Consider the following 14,473-nt stretch of genomic DNA (forward strand, 5'->3'; position numbering starts at 1 on the left):
ATGCGACAGCATGTGCACTAAGATTTAACTGGCTCATCACCTGAGTGTACTGGAGCTGTTAGCAAATAAAGGGCACTTTAAAAAGGGAGCTGAGCATTTTACTGAAATAATGAAACATTTTTTTAAGCAATTTTAATTAAATAATGCAAAGGTACATTTGGTTAAACATTTTATAAAAATTCAAGCAAAATTAAAAACTTAGCCAATTTTAACATTTCTACAAATTTAACCAGTAACTATTTTGGTCAAATCCACCTTGAGCTGAATTAATGAGAACAAAGACAAGGGACATTGAAGTATTCTCCTCACCACAATGGAGGTTTTTCTCACTTTCCACACTGCATAGCCACTACATGGAAACTTCCAGAATGATGAGCAGTTCAGTCATGCTCTACACTTTTCTTTTCAATGAAAAGTGATGTATCGCTTTGTTTTGCTTTTGACAAAATATGGACTAAACACAAGTGTACAATAACAAGAATCCAAGAGTAGCCCATACACACGTCAACTATGTGTATGTTTTTATTATTTAAAGCCCACCATTCAGCTTATCTGTCTAAAGATATGGTAACAAACAGTTTGTTTCTTTTTCACTAATGATACTGATGACCAGTCAGTTTCAGGGAGGGAAAGTCCAAGACAGCTGTTTATAATTCAGTCAACGACACAAACGTAACTGTTTCGGCTCCAGGACTCCTGACTTATTGCCTCTCCCTCAAAGAGGTCCAACACTGATGGCAGACGCAACAGCACGGAATCTTTTGGCATATGAACGTTTAACACAGGAGTGGTGCAGGGGTGGTCCCTGCCACGTCTCCGCAACGTCCCCCTGTGCTTCTTCGTCTGTAACTTGTGACCCGCTCAGTTCCCAAACTGTCAGCTCAGAGCTGGCACACGCCGTGTGCTCCACGTGGAGTGTGCGAACACCCCTCAGGGAAAGCCGCGTGACCGAGGTGCAACAGCGCCTGATTGTGCTGGGAAAGACCAGCATCCACTGAGGAACATCCCTTAACGTCAACTTTCCTAAAGCGAAATCAGTAAAATAAAAAAGGAAAATTCTTTTTCCTTCTGGCTGAAGTTAGACTTATTGGATTTCTGGTTGTCAGAACTGGTACCACTTCTTATCTTTGTATTTCAACATCATCTAAAGGGGAGAAAACACAAAAACACGTTTTAAAAATGCCAGAACAACAATATTTATAAGTTATAACTGTCTTTTATATTATTCCAAAACAAAATCTCATTCTGAAAAGTTCTGTAGTGTCACTATCTTGCTTACCTCAAATCAATTTATATTGAAAGCAATAAGTAGTAACTGTTTCATTTAGGAAAAAACACCATAACTATTATGAACTAGCCTAGAAGGTCCTCACATTTCTTAGAGACGTGACATAATTAAATTTTGGCTCAGTGCATTCTTTGGTGACCTAAGCTAATAACTTACAAATAAGGTAATTTTCAGTTTTCTAATTTGAACTAAAAATAATGTTTAAAGAATGTGGGGAAAGAAAGGTTGAAAACACTACTACTATTGCCATCTAAAATTTACTGGGCACTAACTCTGAGCCAGGCTCTGTAGGACGTGCTTTCCCTACACGATTTCATTTTGGCCTCACGACAACTCTACAGGTTAGGCATCATTATTCTCCCCATGGTATAAAGAAACTGAGGCTTATAGGGGTTACGCAGGGTAATACACTGGTGAAGCTGAGATCTGAGCCCATGTAGTCTGATTCAAGAATCCATGATCTTAACCACCTCAATGTATTCTCTTCCTCAGAGTCACAAATGTGGCTGGAGAACAACATTTGGTAGAGGGGGAAAGCTTTCAGTTCGAGACTGAGCTCTTTGTTAAATATTTAGTGTGGATATATTCTGAACTTGACTGAAGTGTTCCATGCCTTAGAGACCCCAGTCAGGCGCAGGTGTATGCCAACAAAATTTTTAAGCTAGACTGAAGGCCAGTAGCCTGCATCTGAGGTACGTGTCGGCCTAGTACAAGGACCCACAAAGGATCTCTGAATCTCTTTGAAGCTCAGGACAAATCTCTCCCAGATCAACTACCTCTTTCCTGCATTCTAGGCGTCAGCATCCTTAAGTAAGGAAGAGATGACTTCTGACTGAAAAATTTAAAGAAGAGCTACTACTAATAGATTGGGTACTTAACTATAAAAATAACCTTAAAATGGTTTCATTGGATAACAAACTCAGAACGTTCTCAAGGGCTAGGCTAGGAGTAAAGGTGTGAAGAAGCCCAGTGTAAAAAGCATCAAGGAGTGGCAGACAAGTGTGTCAAAATAAAGAACGTGTATTCCACCCACAGGCCTTTAAATTCAGTTTTTAAGTGTGTATTTGTAAGATGGCCCGTCAGGGATCCCCACTTCATGGAACCCGTTGCTGGCTCCTCCACGACTTCCTGGTTCGTGCAGATGGAGTCACTGCAACACTGCGTCTCACTGCCCCTCTGTGTGAACTGCTCTGCAGAGAGATTCAGTATTTCTTATTTGAACAAAAACGTTTGCCAATTTTAGTTACTTAGGTCTACCTAGAGAATCAAGAGAAGTCAATTATGTCCTTCTCTAGGAGAAGTTGGTGGTAGAATCTGAGGCATAAAAGGAAAATGAGCTTTGTTATTGCATTCCCTCAGAAACAGCTGCAAAGCTGCTGGCTTTGTGGACAGAAAGCCTGAAGGTGAGCAGTTCCTTCAAAATTTATCAACTTCAGTAAGAGACCAAAGGCTACTGAGACATTGCCTTGTAATGGCTCCCTCTGGTGGCAAAAATCGGGAATGTGCAATTGCATAGAGGTTACACGAAAACATGTGTGGAAATACAATAGCTATGAAAATACAGTAATTTTCATACTCGCTTTGCCTCAGTGTTTTGGTTTAAATGTTTGTTTGGTAGACATACCTCATGAGCATGTTTGGAAAACGCGTCCGCACTGGACAGCATGGCTGCAGTCCTTTCTTCCAGGTCGCCGAGTTTCTGTCCTCTCTCATCCAGAGCCAACCTGGCCCGTGCTAATTCACCGACGACTCCAGACGCTGCGCCCTTCACACCTTCGATGCCACCAGGGCCAGGGATATGCTGTGCAAGACTCCTTGAAGCCTTTCCAGAGGATGATTCTCCAACTGAGTGGTTTGATAAATGAAAGGGTAACTCAAAAAATGAGAATTTTATTAATATGAAACCCCATTACATGACAGCATTAAAACAGAATGTTTAGACTGAGTGACAACATAATTGAAATATTTATATATTTCACTTTATAATACGTTTTTCTTTTATTATGATGGTTTTAATTTTAAGATACTTTTTCAAACATGCAAAAACAATGTACATTAATAAATATTCTATTCTATACTAATTCATATAACAGGACTTGTGTAAAAAAGCAACTGGTAATTATTTGGTGAAATGAATAATGCATATACTGATACCACTTTATGTTACAGTAAAAAACTGCTCTTTAGTGTGCAAAAAATTAAACATAAATTGACTTAGAGATATTTAAATTCAAATATATAGATTCATATTTAAATATACAGATTTGATTCAGTTTACTTAGTCCATGCTTTCTCTTACTTAAAATACTATGCTTAGGCTAAGAAGTAAAGCAAAATGAAGAATTTATTCAATATTCTGTTTGCCTCCAGAAGCTGTAGATAAGCTTGCTTTCTCTCCATTTATCTTGTCACTTACCCAAATAGATAAAATTTTTCCTTCAAAAGATCTCAGGGATCTTTTGCTTCCCCTCCCTTTGTAATCTAGACCCTGATCCCCTAACACCTAGATTACTGCAAAAGTCGTAATTTCTGTCCCAGACTGATGCCATATTCTCTCTCCTCTTAATATATGTTTCCTTCTTGAGAAATATAATTCACACACCATGAATTCTGCCCCTGAACAATTCAGCAACTTTTAGTTTATTTAGAAGGTTGTGCAGCCGTCATCACTATGGAATTCCCGAGCATTTCACCACTCCGAAAACCCCAGGCTGATCAGCAGTCACTTTCCACTCCCCGGTCTTCTCAGCCCGCGGCAATCAATAACCTACTGTGTCTCTCTAAATTTTCTTGCTCTGAACATTTGATATAAATGGACTCATACACTATGTGGCCTTTTGTGTCTGGCTTCTTTCACTTAAAATTATGTTGTCAAGAGTCAACTATGTTGTAGCATGGACCAGTACTTCATCCTTTTTAACGACTGAATATCATTCCACTGTATGGACATACGACATTTTGTTTCTCCACTCATCAGCTGATGGACATCTGAGTTGTTTCCACTTTTTAGTTATTATGAATATTGCTGCTATGGACATTTGTACAAGTGTTTGTGTGAACATGTGTTTTCTATTCTCTTGGATATACACCTAGGAGTGGAATTGTTGGGTCATATAACTTTATGTTTAACATTTTGACGAACTGCCGAAGTTTTCCAAAGAAGTTACACCATTTCACATTCCCACTAGCAACGTACGAGGGTTTCAATTTCTCCACTTTCTTGGGAATGTTAACAAACACTCCCAACACTGTACGTCTTTCTGATTACAGCCATCCTAGTAGGTGTGAAGTGGTATTTCACTGTGGTTTTGATTTGCATCTCCCTAACGACAAATGACGTTGAACAACTTTTCATGTATTTATTACCTATTTGTATATTTTCTTGGGAAAAATGTCTACTCAAACCCTTTGCTCATTCAAAAACTGGACTATTTGTCTTTTTATTGTTGAACTATAAGAGTTCTTCACATATTCTGGATACTAGACTCTTAGCAGATAGATGATCTGCAAATATTTTATCGCATTCTGGGGGTTGTGTTTTCATATTCTTTTTTCCTTTGAGGAAGATTGATCTTGAGCTAACATCTGCCACCAGTCCTCCTCTTTTTGCTGAGGAAGACTGGCCCTGAGCTAACATCCATGCCCATGTTCCTCTACTTTATGTGTGGGACGCCTGCCACAGCATGGCTTGGCAGGTGGTGCATAGGTCTGCACCTGGGATCCAAACCGATGAAACCCACACTGCCAAAGCGGAATGTGTGAACTTAACTGCTGCACCAGCAGGCTGGCCCATTTTCACTTTCTTGACAGTGTTCTTTGATTTTTAATTTAGATGAAATCCAATTTATCTATTTTTTTCTTTGGCTGCTTGTGATTTAGGTATATCTGAGAAATCATCACTTAATCTAAGGTCACAAAGATTTATACCTATGTTTTCTTCTAAGTTTTATCTCTTACATTGAGGTCTTTGATCCATTTTGAATTAATTTTTGTGTATGGTGTGAGGCTGGGGTCCAACATCATTCTTTTGCATGTTGCAGTTGTTCCAACACCATCTATTGAAAAGACCACTCTTTCACTACTGAATTTTCCTGGCGTGCTTGTAGAAAATCAATTCACCATACATGTATGGGCTTATTTCTGGACCCTCAATTCTACTCCACTGGTCTCTATATATCTATCCTCACACCAGTACCAAACTATCTTGATGATTACAGCTTTGTGGTAACTTTAGAAATTGAAATGTGTGAGTCCTCACACTTTTTCTTCTTTCTCAAGATTGTTTTTGTGTGTGTGGCTATTTTGGATCCTTTTCATTTCCATATGAATCTTAGGAACAGCTTGTTTCTTTCTTCAAAAAACTAGCTGGGATTTTGAGAGGGATGGTGTTGAATGTATAAACTTGGGGAGTACTGCCACCTTAGCAATAGTAAATCTTCCAATCCACGAACATAAGATGTCAATCCATTTATTTATCTCTTAATTTCTTTAAATGATATTTTGAAGCTTTTCATGTATGTTTGACACTTCTTTGGTTAAATTATTCCTCAGTATTTTATCTTATTGATGCTATTATAAATGGAAGTTTTCTTAATGTAATATTTGGTTTGTTCATTGCTAGTGTATAGAAATGCAATGATTATTTACATTGATCTTGTAATCTTGCAATCTTGCTGGACTTGTTTATTAACTATAATGGGTATTCTTTGTGTGGATTCCTTAAGATTTTCTCGATGCAACATTATGTCACCTGTGAACAGAAATAGTTTTACTTCTTCCATTCCAATCTGCTTGCCTTTTATTTCATTTTCTTGCCTTCCTGCCCTGCTTAAAGCCTCCGGTACAATTTTAAATAAAAGTGGTGAGACCTTCCGAATTTCTGTATACAATTTAGAATCAGTTGCAAAATTTCTGGGAGGGATTTTGATGAGGACTTCAGTGTGCACGTGTATGTATACACATACCTCAGTTTGGGAGAACTAATGCCTTTTACGGAATCTTCTACAGCACAAACATGGCAGACCTCTCCATTTATTCGGGTCTTTAACTTCTCTCAAAAAAGTTTAGAATTTTCTATTTTCCCCAGGAAGTTCTAAACATCTTAAGATTTATTTCTAGATATTTGATTTTTTCTTTTTGATACTACCGTGGTGGGTAGAATAATGACCCCCCAAAGATGAACTTGTGAATATGTTACCTTATAAAGGAAAAGGGACTTTGCAGATGTAATTAAGGACCCAGAGACAGAGGGATTATCGAGAGCTTTTCCCAGCCCTGGGCAGACACAGAGAGATGCAATAAAGTTGCTGGCTTGGAAGACTGAGGAAGGGACCACCAGCCAAGGAATGGGGATGGCCTCTCGAAGCCGAAAAAGGCAATGAAACCATTCCCCCCTAAAGCCTCCAACCAGGAACGCAGCTCCGGCAACATCAGTGAGAGCCGTGTTGATCTCTAACACACACAACAGTAAGATAATAGATTTGTGTTATTTCAAATCACTAAGTTTGTGGTGATTTGTTACAGCTGCAATAGAAAACTAATGCAAATAGTATTTTACTCCACAATAATTCAGTATGCATCTGTAATTTCCCTACAACTAGAATACATTTTATGAACATTCTGTGTGTGTTTGAAACGAATGTGCATTCTACAATGTTCTATATCTGTTCTCTGGTTTAAGTTCATTAATTGTGTTGTTCATGTCATCTACATCCTTAAACTTATTTTTGGGCTGCTTTTCTCTCTCAATCAATAGGCATATTAGGAGTTCCCATTATGATTGGGAAACTGCCTCTTCTGGTAGTTACATCAATATTTGTTTTTTATATATTTTGAAGTCAAAACATCAGGTGCATTCAACAACATCAATGTTTACTCTTTCTGATACTAATGCAGTTATACCAGCTCATTCTTCATTTGTGTTCATGGTTTTCTTCTAAAATTTCAATCTTTCTGTGCCTTTATGTTTTAAACATGTCTTCTGTAAACTAGTGCACATTTCTTTCTTTTAAAATTGAGTCTGATAATCTTTGTCTTTTAACTGGAACATTCATTCTACCTATATTTACTCTGGCTATTTATATTTAATTTACATCTACCTTCCTTTATGTGCTTTCTATTTATCTCATCTTTTTTGTGTTCCATCCCCCTCCTTTTGGAAGGAAAGTGATTTTCCTGCTCTTCAGCTGAAAGTTAGGTACTGCTTTTACAGGTTATAGAGATCATCCTACAAATTATAACATGCATCTTTAACCTATTAATGCTAACGGATACTTTTTACAAGTCTCTTGAAAAATGTAAGGATCACAGATCACCTTAAATCCATTTATCCTTTCTAACTCCCTTGATTTTATGTGACTTTTTGGGATCATATTGTTTATTTATGTGTGTATATGTGTACACACATACCACAAATCTTTGCTTTACAGTTTATAAAGATTAATTCTATTTATTGTTTTCTTTCCAAAGTGTTGTTCCCTACATCTCTGACATCCCGTCGAGGATTACTTCCCTCCATCGGAAGTGCCTCCTGGAGCTCCCTTTAGTGTGGAGGCAAGGCTTATTTTATGTATTTGTTCATTTGTCTAAAAATGTCTCATTCTTAAAAGACATGTTCTTTGAATAGAGAATTCTACATTAAGTACTACCTTCTGTCAATACCTAGAAGATCATCCTACTATCTTTGGCTGTTGAGAGGTCAGTCTATAGTTTGTTAAAAGGTACTTATCATTTTTCTCTAGCCACCTTAAAGATTTTCTCTTTGTCTTTGATATACTATATTTTCACATGACATATCTAGCTGTGAAGTTTGAAAAAATGTCCTTCTTGGAATTCATTAGGCTTCTTGAATGTGTGAATTGGTATCTTTTATCAATTCTCAAAAATTTCCAGCCCTCTCTCTGTAGATTCTTCTTCACAGTCTTTCCTTTTTCCTCTTGAGACAGTCTAAACATACGTTAGATCTTCTCAACGCAACTTCTATTTCTTTTATCTTCCCCTCTATATTTTACATCTTTTTGTTTCTCTGTGCTATATTCTGGGTAGTTTATTTTGACTTAATTTTAACTTACATAATTCTCTCTTCAATTGTGTCTAATTTGCATCTAAATTCATGGAGTTTTTAATTTTGGTTTTTGAACCTTTCAGCTCTAGAATTTCATTTCGTTTTTTACACATTTCCTGTATTGATTTTTATAGTTTTCAGTTGCCTGATAAAACGTTCAGGTGTGGTACTTATCCTCTTGAATATAATATGCATAATTATTTTAAAGTCAGTGCCTGATAATTCCAATATTTGAAGTATCTGTGATTCTGTCCTGCTTTTTCTGTTTTATTTTTCATAGTGTTGATTCCTAGTGTTCCTGATTATCTATGCTACATCTTTGAAAAATCCTTTCTAGAAATAATATGAGAACTTGGAATATGTTATCTTCCTTTAGAGAACATTCTCATTTGCTTCTGCCAGGTGCTGGGGACTTCAGCAGTCTGCAAAAATCTTAACTGAGGTTGAAAGTTTTCTGGGCCACTCAGAGAATGTGAAGCTGAGCTGAAAGTCTGAGTGTGGGTGAGGGCTGATCTACTTCCACTCACCTTTACTCTTAAGCTGTGGCCCTTCGGGGTCCTTGCAAAGAGGAGTTCCTGTTTATCGGGGCCCACACCCTTGCCAGTTCTGTGAGCCCACTTTGCTAGTCCTAAAACAGTTCAGTATCTCAGCCTCCCACTTGGAATAGCAAAGTCCTCCAGGGCAGAAGTGGCCTCAGGTTGCCAGGCTCACCCCTCGGAGTTCCCACCCTTCCCCATGGAGATTGTCCTTACTATATTGTTAGCTCTTTGATGTTTTTAAGAATTAAAAATATATATATTTTTTTAATATATTTTTTTAATTCTGTATAACTTTATCAGTTATCCTTGGCAAGAGTGTTATTCCAAATTATCAGTCCCCTATGACTGGAAGAACAGTCTTCATTTTTTTAAATGAATTTAAACTGACAAATGCGCATTACTGAGAGGACTGACCGATCACCTGGGTAACTCTGTACAGTGAAATTGCACTGCACTGCTGCTTGCTGATATTCAGTCTTACAGTTTTTCTAATTAGTCAAACAAATACACAAAGAAAATTCTAAAATAATTTAACAAAAAACAAAGATAATAAAAGAAAAAAATTCAAGGACCGATAACAGCTCCTATTTGGAAGAAAGGTCACACATTCCTTGATTCATTAGTTCATTCAAGGACCAATTTCTAATTTGTGCCAATTATGTGAAAGATAAGTAAATAAACCAGATTTTGCTATTTTATATATCTTTCTAGTGCAATTAGAATAGTTCTGGAGGTTTTCTAAGATAACATAAATATTTAAGTAAAAACTTTTTCAAAGGGGGCCAGCCCTGTGGCGAAGTGGTTAAGTTTGCACACTCGGCTTCAGCAGCCCAGGGTTTCACCAGTTTGGATCCTGGGGGCGGACATGGCACTGCCTATGAGGCCATGCTGAGGTGGCATCCCACATGCCACAACTAGAAGGACCCACAACTAAAAAACATGCAACTATGTACTGGGGGGCTTTGGGAGAAAAAGGAAAAATAAAACCTTAAAAAAAAACTTTTTCAAAGTTAAGGGCATTGGTTAAAGATGCCCTTAATTATATAATTCTATAATTATCTTAATTACAGAATTAAAACAATAATGAAGATCACATTTAATGAAAATTAAAAAAATACTTCTAAATTATTCATTAAAGTTGTGAATCTTCCTTTTTAACCACCTAGAGCTGTTATGATTTTGGTTTCCTGAGTAAAATATTCCCCTGATTTGGGTTAGGGAGACAAAAAGTAATTTTAAGTATTTTGCTAAAACACGGATATATTAATTGTTGTGACAGAGAAAAAACGTGAACATAATTTATACATGTAAGAAAAATTTATATGGCTTGAACATTTCTGTTTTATAGATATATTACCCAAATTAAATCAACTGACTTACAGAGTTCTTCTCGATCGAGAGACTGTGCGCCACCCCCGAACAAGCCTTTGAAGAAGCCCCTGTTTGGTGCTTCGGGGGTCTCCACAGGAGTGAAGAGCTCGCCCAACATCTCCTTCAAAATCAAAACAAAGTGTAATTGTTAAAGTGTCAGGCAGACTGCCCTATAATTCACAAAAACATCACTGTAAACTCTTTAACTGAAGCTTATAACATGACCTGTTGAGATTCACAAACAATTAATGTGCACACTTCAAATGACCAGATCCAGGACATACAAACGTAGTCAAACAGTCAGTTATTAAGACTAAATTGACTAAGACTAACTTGCTGCTTGCTACTTTGGTTAGATCACTTTCCTCACATTTCAAGCAAAGATATAAGGAGATTCCAATCTTTATGACAAAATTTTCACATAACTCTTATTTTCAAGAACTGGTGATTAGACTAATAATTAGGTCTTCCTACATCAGAAAGAAGAGAGGTTACTAGGAAGTAAAAAAGTCTAGTGCGATAATAACGATATACAGTGTCACCTTCAGTTGAGTCAGAAAATTAGTAATTTAGAAAGACACACTGACTTCCTTTTTCATAGACATATGCCAGGAAGATAATGATGCCCACATACACCGGGAATTTCAGAAAGCTGGCAGGGAGATGGCAAAGCTTCTTGCTGTATTGTCAAATTTTTCCGAAATTACTGTCAATATTCTTCAGAGCACAGAAATGGTAAAAGTCAGTCAGGAGGCAAGAAAGGTTGCCAACAGGTAACTGAGTTTTAGAGAACACATACAGAGGGTAGAGAGGGCTCCATAAGAGAACGGTAACGTCCTGGTTGACGAGACAGCTTTGGGAAGCTTGAGAAGCAAAACACAAGTATAGCGAGGCTCTGGGACTGCATTTCTGCCCATGGAAGAGAGGGAGCCATGACACAAAGGACACAGTGTACTTGTGTGCTTGTCTGATGTCCTTTAAGTTCTCTTTCATTCTTTTTTGCTGATTTTTTTAAAATCAAGAATGGATGCTGCATTTTGTCACTTGCTTTCTATTTTTTTAGTTTATCAATATGGTGAATTACATTATTGATTTACAAATGTTACATCAACCCTGCGTTCCTGGGATAAATCCCACTTGGTCATGATGAATTATCATGACCTGAATTTTCTTTCTGATAAACTGTTGGATTCAATTTGCTAAAATTTTGTTTAGAATTTTTGCGTCTACATTTATTAAGTCTGACAGTCTATCTGTAATGGTCTTTTCTTGTAATGTCTTTGTCTGGTTTCGGTATCAAGTTAATGGTAGCATCACATAATAAATTGGGAAGCGTTTTCCTGCTCCAATTTTTGGAAGAGTTTTGTGTAGAACAGGTATTATTTCTTCCTGAAATGTTCATAAAAGTCACTAGGGAAGCCATCTGGGCCTGGAATTTTCTTTGTCCAAGGTTTCTAGTTTCTCCACTTCAGTTTCTCCAATAGACACAATGCTCTTCAGGTTATCTGCTTTTCTGGGGTGAGCTTTGGTAATTTGTGTCTCTCACAGAATTGATCCATTTCATCTAAGCTTTTGAATTGACTGGCATAAAGTTGTCTATAATATTTCCTTATTATCCATTTTAATATTTGTGGAATCTATAGTAATGCCACCTCTCTCATTCTTTTCTTTTTAATTATATCACTTTTTTTGGAGAGGAAGTTTGGCCCTGAGCTAACATCTGTTGCCAATCATCCTCTTTTTCTTTTTCTCCCCAAAGCTCCAGGACATAGCTGTATATCCCACTTGTATGTCATTCTAGTTCCTCTATGTGGGATGCTGCCTCAACATGGCTTGATGAGCACTGTGTAGGTCCATGCCCAGGATCCGAACCTGCAAACCTTGGGCCACCAAAGCACAGTGCGCAAACTTAACCACTTGGCCACAGGGCCAGCACCTCTCATTCTTGCTATTGATATTCTCTCTTCATCATCAGTTTGGCTTGAGATCAATTTTATTGATTCTGGAGATCAAGTTTTTGGTTCACTGACGTTTTTCTATTGTTTCCCTATTTTCAATCTCATTAATTTCTACTTGGATATTGATTATTTTCTTTCTTCTGCTTACTTTGGGTTTAATTTGCTCTTCTTTTTCAGTTTCTTAAGGTGGAAGCTGAGGTCCTGATTTGATGACAACCTCTTGTCTAACATAGGTGTTTCAGTGCTATAAATTTGCCAAGCTTAAACCCTCAACTGTTTTTTCTATTGCTATGCTTTCGACTTACCTAATCTTTTCTTTTGCAATGTCTAATCTGTTGTTAATCCCATCCAGTACATTTTTCATCTCAAACACTGTAGTTTTTCATCTCTAGAAGTTCATTTTCAGTCTTTTCTATCTTCCACATCACCACTTAACTTTTTGAACATATGGAATACAGTTATAATAACTGTTTTAATGTCCTTCCACGCTAATCCTGACATGTGTGTCAGTTCTGGTTTGGTGTCTATTGATTGATTATTATTCTCATTATCAGTCATGTTTTCCTATCTCTGTGCATGCCTGGTAATCTGACTCAATGCCAGACATTTTGATCTTTACCTTGTTGGGTGTGGATATTTTTTATTTCCCCTAAATCCTCTTAAGCTTCATTCTGGGATACCAGGGAACATTCTGATCCTTTTGGGCCTTGCTTTCATGATTTGTTAGGCAGGTCTAGAGTAGAGTTCAGTTTAAGGCTAATTATTCCTCACTAATGAGCCAAGACCTTTCCGAGTACTCTACTCAATTCCCCACTGGGGTACACTGAGTAAGGGCCATCTAAAGGGATCAGGTCCCAATCCCTGGGACCTGCAGATGTTACCTTGTGAGGAAAAAATGGTCTGTGCGCTTGTGATTAATTTAAGCATTTTGCCATGGAGAAATTATGCTGGAATATCTGGATGAACCCTAAATCCAATTACAAGGGTCCTTTAAAGAGAGAGGCGCAGAGGGAGATTTGACACCTGCAGAACAGGAGGCGGCAATGGAACCAGGAGGGAGAGATAAGAGAAACACAGCCACAAGTCAAGGAATGCTGGCAGCTACAGGAAGACCGAAGAGGCAAGGATCAGCTTCTCCTCTCGAGCCTCTGGAGGGAGCACGTGATCTGGCTCAGTGAGACTTATTTCACACTTCTGGTTTCCAGAAGCATGAGAGAATGAACTCAGGTTGTTTTTGGCCACCAGTTGTGGTGATTTGCTACAGCAGCCGCAGGAAATCAATACACTCACGAACTATAAGTTGTTTCAGTCTGGCTGTTGGAACAGGCACTGTCCCGGGCCCAAGCGTGGTTCCTGTGAATCCTCCCTCCCTTCCAGATGGCTCTTTCCCTGCTCAGAGGGTTTATCCACGTGCCTGTGCTGCACAGTACTCTGTGAACACTCCTGGGGGACCCTCCACAGCTCTCCAGGCTCCTCTGTCTGTCCTGCTCTCTCTCTCTCTGCTACTCGGTTCTAAGAACTCGAACTTGCTTGGTCTTCCCAGACTCTTGGTTCCGTCTGCTCCACTTGGGAAGCTGGTCAGACTGCTTCCGTGCCTTCTCTCTGTGCCGTGTTCTGGAAACCATCAAGCATTGCAGATGGGCACTTCCTTTGCTTCCTGCCTCTCAGGGATTACTTCCCTTCACTGCCTGATGTCCAGGATCTTGAAAACTGTGGTTTCAGGTTTTTGTCTGCTTTTTTTGGGTTGCTTTAGGCGGGAGGGTTGACTTGGTTCCTATAATTCCATCTTGACTGGAAACTCTATTAATGTTTGTAGGCATTTTATTTTTTTTTGATTAAAGTTAAATGAATGCACAATGGAATAGAGCACTCTGGAAACCAAAGAATAGTGTTTATAAAGTTCATAGTATTCTTCATTCAACAGATTTTTACCCAGGCATTCTTTTTAGGCACTGAAAATGTAGAGGGAAATAAAATGTCAGTACTGCTCAAAGAGAACATTCTATCACAACTCCTTGAACAGAGGCCGTTTTTCACTTATCTTCATGCCGTGAAGGCACATAGCAGACAGTTATTAAAACAAATAGAGTGTATTACTAAATGACCATTTCATTTAAACATAAAGGTAAAGTGTACTGCAGCTGCCATTGATTTTTACTAAAATAATCAGAGAAAACACTGATCAAAGGGTAGAATACACTGATCCCAGAAAAATAATGAAGTTCACAATTTTGAATAGTTGAATTAAGACTAC

At 38.0% G+C, this 14,473-nt stretch overlaps 1 protein-coding gene across 2 annotated transcripts in view; it reads right to left on the reverse strand.

Moving 5' to 3' along the window:
• Positions 1-489: 489 nt before the first annotated feature.
• Positions 490-14,473, reverse strand: part of STXBP5 (syntaxin binding protein 5) — a 162,476-nt gene continuing 148,492 nt past the window's right edge. For both annotated transcript variants that reach the window (XM_046669154.1, XM_046669152.1), the window contains 3 exons: positions 10,271-10,382; positions 2,913-3,133; positions 490-1,144 (listed from right to left, as the gene is read on the reverse strand). In XM_046669154.1, the coding sequence (XP_046525110.1) occupies positions 1,103-1,144; positions 2,913-3,133; positions 10,271-10,382 (375 nt within the window). In that variant the 3' untranslated portion in view covers positions 490-1,102. The remainder of the gene's footprint in view (positions 1,145-2,912; positions 3,134-10,270; positions 10,383-14,473) is intronic.

Source organism: Equus quagga, chromosome 8 (assembly GCF_021613505.1).
Source record: "Equus quagga isolate Etosha38 chromosome 8, UCLA_HA_Equagga_1.0, whole genome shotgun sequence".
Taxonomy (NCBI): Eukaryota; Metazoa; Chordata; class Mammalia; order Perissodactyla; family Equidae; genus Equus; species Equus quagga.